This window comes from Trypanosoma cruzi (assembly GCF_000209065.1).
Source record: "Trypanosoma cruzi strain CL Brener chromosome Unknown tcruzi_1047053504479, whole genome shotgun sequence".
NCBI lineage: Eukaryota > Euglenozoa > Kinetoplastea > Trypanosomatida > Trypanosomatidae > Trypanosoma > Trypanosoma cruzi.
In genome coordinates, this window is record NW_919192.1 from 1 (window position 1) to 7,608 (window position 7,608).

The window sequence follows — 7,608 nt, forward strand, 5'->3', positions numbered from 1 at the left end:
AAATCTCAGGAGGGAGAGATTGCTGACGGGACTGCCAGCGCGTGAAATGAACACGAAAAGCACAAAAAAAAAAAAACACGGCGGCAGGGTGTGGCTGTGTGTGTGTGGCGCTGCGGGTGTCTGCCCGCCCTGACCGCAAAGAAAGAAAAAAAAACAAGAGGGAAAGAAATGTGTGCTCCGCCCCACAGGCCCTCGTCGCACGCCCACACGTCACGGCTCCCTCAGCGCGCCGTTCGTCGCGGTCCCTCCTCATGCGTGCAGCAGGCGAGGCGCACAGGGCCGTCGTCATGAGCGTGTCGGTGGGTGTGCGAGTGGAGCAGTTGGACGGGAAACACACGGCACCCCTCACAGGAAGAGTGCGGCAAAAAACAATTAAAAGAGGGAAGAGTAGAAAAGACAAAACGTCCATAGTGGTTGCCCCAAAAGCAATAATAATAAAAAAAAGGTATTGTTTATTGCGGAGAGTAATTCATTACCGGATGTGCGTCGGTGTGGGGGAGGGCGCAAGTGTTCCACACTGAGGCCAAACACTCCTCACAGAGCCGCAAACCCCCAGAGTCCCAACAGAAGGAACAGCGATGGCAGCAGCACCCTGCTCTCACGCATGGTGCCAGCAACGCTGCCATCCCACTGCGACGATGTTCCAAGACTGCTTTTGAGTGCGAGGCCGAGTGCCGCAGCATTTGCTTCCCCGTCCTGTGGCTGGATATCTTCCTCTTGCCCATCAGCTCCTCCCGTCGTCTCCCCATTCTCATCAGAGCTCACGCCATCCTCCGAGCTGGCGGCACTTGAAGATGTAACAGATGCCGACTGGTCTGCGCTCCTCTCCCCTGCTGTGTGTGTCGTGGCATTGGACACCGCTGGTGTGAATGTGCCGCCACCGCTCGCACCACTGCTCCCGTTAGAGGTTACTTCTTCCGTCGGCAGCGTTTCGACAGTAGTGGGCGCTGGCGCAGTTGCCTTTGTCTCCGTGGTAACCGAAGTGGTTACAGTGTCAACGGACTGGGAAGTAGCTGTCGACGCTTTCGCCGGCTTCTTGTCCATAAATGGAAGAGAAACTTTATTCGCGTTAAGGTGGCCAATCTCAGTGTCATTCAACGGGCGGTTGTACAGAAAGACGTTCGTCACCGTCGCATTGCTGCCGCTTTCTCCCTCGTCGCCCCCAAAGTAGAAGTATGAAACTTCAGTCCACCGCTTTTCAGGTGTTGGTAACATCGCCGAGCTCCCCACAAGCACACCATCCACGTACACCAAGCCCTTTTTGCCGTCCTGCAGCATGAGCGCCACCTGGTATTCTCTCCCCGGCTCCCACGTGCCACCGTGTACTGTTTTTTTCCCCTCAAACACTGTCTCCCACTCACCGTTCGCACCGTACGACAAACCAATGAACTTCGTGCCGGAACTGCCCCTCAGACTCGCACCCAGCAGAGTAGTGCTCTCACTCGGAACCTGGTGGATGGTCGCCGTCGCCACAATAGTGAAGTTGTAATCCACAAAGCCGTACTGTTTTATATCCCACCGACTGTTTACGGGCCATGTTGCCCTGGACCCAGGCCCCGTGAATTTGAACCCATTTTTGACCCTCGCTGCTTTCGTCACGCTTGCATTCATGCAACGGTACCCGTCGATCCACGTGTCTCCACTGGACGTCGTATTGGACAGGAATCCAACCAGACCAGCCGTGGGTGTGGACGAATTGGAGAAGGAGGCGTCCAACTGTACCCAAGTACTGAGGGTGGACTTGATCGTCTTCAGCTCCTCCGTCAGGTGGGCAAGTGAAACGGCTGTGCTTTCATGATCGCCCTTCGCTTGTGAAAGATAAAGCCCATCATCCGAGTACAACAAGGTGTTGGCAAACGTCATATTCTCAGCACTGTCCACAGAAAACGGTCCAATATGAAAAGTGCGGCTGTTGTCCGTGACCCAAAGGTGGAGTGCGTTGGGTTCATCCACTTCCAGAGAATGCCTCACTTTCTGAGTGTACAGCATGACCTTCCTTCCCTCAATGGTCGCAGTGATGAGGGCTCCCACACGCAAACTTACTTCCAGAAGTTCTGGACCTGATTTGAGCCACACGCCCAAGAGTGTCCCAAAAGCCTCCGTCCACGTTTTCCCCATGTCACGCGACTCAAATACCTTGCGGCCATCCTCGCAATAAGTAACCATGAGAAGTGTTCCCTCCTCCCATTCGGTGATGCGGGGGGAACGGCAGCCCGCAGAAGAAACGCCCTCTGGTATCTCCCACTTTTGGCCGTCGTCCGTCGAATAAGTGATTAGGGAGAAAACTTTATTATTTTCATCCTTTGCCGTCAGGGGAAACACAAGTGTGCCATTCCCCATCACAATTCCTGAGCCACCACCACCCAAAAATTCCTTTAAGTCACCTTTATTATTAGGAGAGTCAGTTTGGAACAGCGGTTTGGGTTCACTCCAGTTGATCGGTTGAGTCGGCTGAACTTCCGTGGACTGCGTGGCCTCACCCTCAATCACTTTAATGTTCCATGCCTCGGTGTTCCAAATATCATCATCAATTTCACGCCCCTCTTCATAGCTCCCCACTAGCAGAAACACTTTATTGCCCCTTGTAATTCCGGTGGGTAGCCTCGCAACACCCACACGATACTTACTATTATTCGCACTCTCAAGGACAGTGTGTGCCTTCCAGTCATCTTTGGTTACCTCAGCAACAAGAGACTGCCACGTCTCTGGAGCCTTGATGTAACCGGCAACAATATCAGAAGAACTGAGATCAATCACTTCTGGAGAACGTTTATTTTTGGTGCGGCCTTCAACAAATGCAATCATCACTCCACCAGCACGGACGAGAGCGGGTGAAGCAAAGAGATCCTTCACTTTGCCTTCACCACCACTTTTTGGTACCACATGCGTCATATTCGGCAAAAACATGGCGATCTCCTGCGGCATTTGCAAATCCCCTGAGTTTCTCTCCACAGCGTGCGCAGCTCCACTGCCGCCGCAAACCATCACGACGAGGAGGAGCAGCACCGCAGAATAGAAGTGATGCCGGGACATGTTGGGCCTCTGCGGTTCACTCTCTCTTCCTTCCCTCCTCCTTCCGCTGGATCCGGTCACGCGGCGACGGTTGTGTGTGCGGGGTGCCTTCACTGCAGCAACACGTGAGAGCATATAAATATGTGTGTGTGGGCGGTGTGTGTGCTGTTGGTCCTTTCAGAGCCTTCGAATTTCACAGTAGCGATTCGCGTTTGGTATTAACTTCCTTCTTGAAGGAAAGCAACAAAAAACAGCGGCAGAAAGGCAACACAACAGCAGTGCACAACATCACTCAAAGCGAACCACAACATCACCGTCCCCGCAGCCATTATTCTCCCCAGCACCTCTCAACAGCATAAATAAATTAAGAAAAAAAAATGAGCAGCCTCCCAATGGGGACCGCAAGCCATGGCTCTGCAAATAAGCCAAGCGACAGGGAGCCGCGTGTGCAGTGAGGAGCACGAGAGTTGCACTGCAACGACACGGCTGCGTGATACCCCGTGGGGAGCATCGATGCAGACCAGCACGTCACTTGCAGGAAGAGTTGCTTCTCCCGCCGAGCAGAGAGGGAAACGGCCTCAGCAGCCCAATGATGAGAGGTCGCCTGCTCCTCCTCGCAGCACCTGCAAGCTCTGCAGGCAAAAAGATGCAGATGACGCTCTGCTGCACGCATGACGACCGTTGCACCCGTCGCAATGGCAACCGCATCCTGTGGCACCACACGCCGCAGTGGATGCGCACAGCATCCGTCTCCCTCCCTCCTTTCACTCTCCCTGAGAACTCATTGGTGGCCGTGGCACACTCACCGACATGTCAGAAAGCACTTGTTTTTCTTCCTCACTTGCACTTCGAACAACAGCACCGCCAAACGCACGTCACTCCTCCTTTCGCAGACTCTCCTCAGACAAGCCTCCCGCCACGTTCATCAGCTCACAGGCACACAGTCCGTAAACGCTACGCAGCCGCCCCGCATGACGGAGCCGCACACACCAACACGGCACCCCGCAACTCGGCGCAAGCAGCGTCTGGACACACAAAACAGGTTGCCCCAGCAAACGACAGCCCCCTCCAAGCAGTGAGGCAGGACTCGTCGCTAACAATCAAACAACCAGCTCTTTGTCTTCTCCTGCCGCCATGCACAAGATTCTGCCTGCCCCATGCATCATCCGTGACCCCCGGGCTATGCGTGAGGAGCACCACGGCAAGAATGCACAGGAGCTAATATGCAAACCTCCCAACTCATTCCACGTCAGTGAAAAGTATGGCATCATGCATGCGTTTCGCAACAATGTCGACTTGCTCTTTTCTGAAAGGCCTCCCATAAACACCGCACGTGGTCACAGTAAAGAAAAAGCAACGCCTCCAATCTGGCAGTCACCCGCGGCAAGCATCAAAGCACAATCCAACAAAATGCCGCAAATCATCACATATTTCGCACAGACCATCGACAGCTTACGCGGCAAATGCACAGCACGGAAGAAGGTTCATGTCCACACATACACAGTAAGAGAGTTGGGAAAAGCAGCACCCAAAGCCATTCTTTGTGGATGCAAATGGTAATAACACCAAACAGAGTGAAGCACCAGTCGGGCACCACATATGGGCCATAGACATCACCCACCCATTCACTCTTCTCCCTCCCAATGGCGTGGCCCTCCTTCACCTCCACGAACACGTTTGCCGCCCAGTCATGCGAGCTTCTAAGGCAAGCACTCAAGGTGCGTTTCGGCAATCCAACATTCAACACCTATGAAAAACAGAGGAAATGCTCGCAGAGGCCACACGGCTCCTCAACGCACCTTCCAACCCTCCTCACGACTCTTTAATGCGATGGCGAAGAATACAGGCGGCTCTCGTGTCACAGAAGACGGCCAATGGGAGCGGTTTTCACAGCGCAAAAAATGCCAAGATGTGAAACAGAAGAGGCGGTTCGCAAAGGCCGTCATCTGCCACGCCTGACGTGCGTCGTCTTATTCGTGCAGCGGAGAACCAACGACACTGTTGTTGCGGTGCCCGCCCGTACGTGCACCTCACTCTCGCGCCAATGAACGCCTCAAGGAACATCCTGCAGAGGGCATGCAGCTGGCCGTGCAAACAATCCCGAGTCTCGCCAACGTTCCAGCAGCCGCTCCTTTGGCGAGGTGTCGCTCTTTTTCTTCCTTATCTCCCGTGCGCCATCCTCGTATGAAATGAAAATGCCTTCCACAACAGGTGTCATCAAGCACCTACAAATAAATTAGAAGGATTCCCAGCCTCGAGAAAAAGCATCCAAAGTGGCAGTCAACGTGAACTCAGCAACGCATGTCATCTTCTGCGGCCGCGTGCATTGCAACTCCCCTCAGCCGCCCGGTGCCTCTTCCTTCCTTGTAGACCCAAACCGCATAGTACACTTTGATTTGCTCGGGTCCTCCACAGGCTCGCATAACCGTGTCCACCACGCCCGTGCAGCTCGTGACTGCATCACTTCTCCGTCCACTTCTGCGGCACCGAATAGCGTGAAATAAGGATCCAAAACACCAAATCCGCAAGGCAAACACACATGCATCACTCCAACGAGTGCCCATTGTGTAAAATCACACGGTGGCACGCACACTCTCGCTCTCCCATCAGCGTTTTGCCGTCAACAACAACGGCATTGAGAGGCAGCCTCGGGGCAATCCCTGAGCGCCATCCCCACCTCGGCGAGCGAGCGACCGACTCCGGGAACCCCTGCACTCCAGTGCCGTTCCGGAAAGAGCTCCTGCCACCGCCAACCGTGTTCCCCTGTCGCGTTGACACACGGAGCCCGCTTCAGAGAAACAACAACACGCTCCATTCAAAACGTGGCTATGAGAGTGCATGGCAACAGGCGCAGGGCGCACCCTCTCAGTTTCCAGTGCCGACAAAGTAAAAGAGCATCAGTGCGGACTTGCTGCAGCACGCACAGTTGTGCTTCTGTTGTCCTCCCTCGTGTTTTTTCAATTACATGGCCCGCGCTGCGGCAACGCGTGCCCCCAGACCTCTTGGTGTTTAAAATGTGCCCCAGCACAAAGCAGCTGGTCCGGACGCTGGTCGATGCCGTCAGCGCTGCGCCAACGAAAACAACAACCCCGTGAGGGAAACATTGCTGGCTCCTGGCCTCCCCGACAATACGGAGCAATTGGCCCTGGCGCCGCGATGAGGCAGTCAAGCATGAAATCGCAAGGGGAAGCAACAATGACGCAGGCACAAGGAAGCCATTCCACCCTCAATTGAATACGGCGTCCCACTCCAAGCAGTCACACGGAGTGCACTGTTTCCTCAAAAGAACTTGGTCGTCGTCCATCCCTTAAAAATGCTTCGTTTAATGATGGGCCTTAGAACAAAAAAATAAGAGGAAATGAACAACGTAGTAATACTTCATCACCGCCAGCCATAATCATTCTCTCATAACAGAGCAATTTCCCTACTATGCCTCGTATGCACACACAGAAATCCACATGTATGAAACAACCCGCAATGTTTTTCTACCAGAAACCAAACTACCCCGTTCCCTCCATAGTCTCTTCTTCTTTCACTGTTACGATCGCTCGCGTTGGACATTTTCCGCATCCGTGTGTGATGCTGCCACCTGATGCTGGTGCATCTGCACCGTATGCACACACAGGCATCCAACCATATGAAACAAGCCCCAATATTTGTTACCAGAACTCAAACTACCCCCGCAATTCCCTAATTTGTTTTCCCATTTATTCCTTTAATTACTCCTCAATTCTAAGGGCTTCTTGGGGCGTCTTCGGATGGTATTGACACTTGGTACTGGCGCACCTTTTCCTCCCAGAACGCCGCAATCTCACGACCCTCCTCGGTCAAATTATTGGAATTTACGACATCACATCCCTGCCAGTCATTCATCGGCGTGCTGTCTGCGTGCTGCACGTAAATCATCTCCCACGACATGTCTCGGGATAATTCCTCCCAGCCATTAAAATATGCCGCCAGGCACTCCGTGAACTGCCTCACAGTGCTGGCTGTGGTGTGATGCCCGCCCACCGTAGTGATCTGCAGCCCAACCAGCGTCATTGGATTTGACTTCACAAAGAAAAAGCCGTCCACCAGCGGAAAGTTTTCCACCTCCGTTACGTACAGCACCCCGCACTCCACATCAATCCTCTCAGAAACGTGTTCCAGTGGCGGTAAGACATGGTGCCTGGTGGAGCGCTCCTGTGAGTACACCGCCAGCGCACAGCGGTGAGACTGACGTTGTGGTGATGGCCTCAGCTCCCTCAGTCTGCGTTCTATTGCACGCACAAAAGATCTATTCAAAAATGCAAACACGGTGCACCTTCCAAAATTTTCTGATATGAGATAATCCGTCAGCCCCGATATGAGAAAATTAAAATAATGCTGCTGCATTAACTTCGCCGACTTGAATAATGTTTTATTTCCGAGGTGAGCAGACACCGGTAAATTGAAAAAAAAATTCAAAACCGGAATTTTCACCTCGTACTCGGACAACCCTCGCAAGCCAGTAGAGCACCTTCTTACGATCCCAGTATCCACCACATCCCAAACCAGTGTATTGCAAGATTACAGAAGAGGTCGCCTCATCGACGGTCTTGTGACACCGTTGAACCA

General features: G+C 53.3%; 1 protein-coding gene and 1 pseudogene across 1 annotated transcript, besides 3 other annotated features; both read right to left on the bottom strand.

Moving 5' to 3' along the window:
* Nucleotides 1-180: a sequence feature (areas not merged during assembly with more than two copies in the genome that could not be assigned to a particular haplotype).
* Nucleotides 181-1,132: a sequence feature (haploid, Esmeraldo-like haplotype).
* Tc00.1047053504479.10 (trans-sialidase, putative) lies at nt 535-3,147 on the bottom strand (the record flags this gene model as incomplete). Its single annotated transcript, XM_800154.1, has 1 exon — nt 535-3,147. One exon carries the CDS (start codon nt 3,145-3,147, stop codon nt 535-537), a length of 2,613 nt encoding a protein of 870 aa, XP_805247.1.
* Nucleotides 1,133-7,608: a sequence feature (areas not merged during assembly with more than two copies in the genome that could not be assigned to a particular haplotype).
* Nucleotides 6,745-7,608, bottom strand: Tc00.1047053504479.20 (annotated as a pseudogene).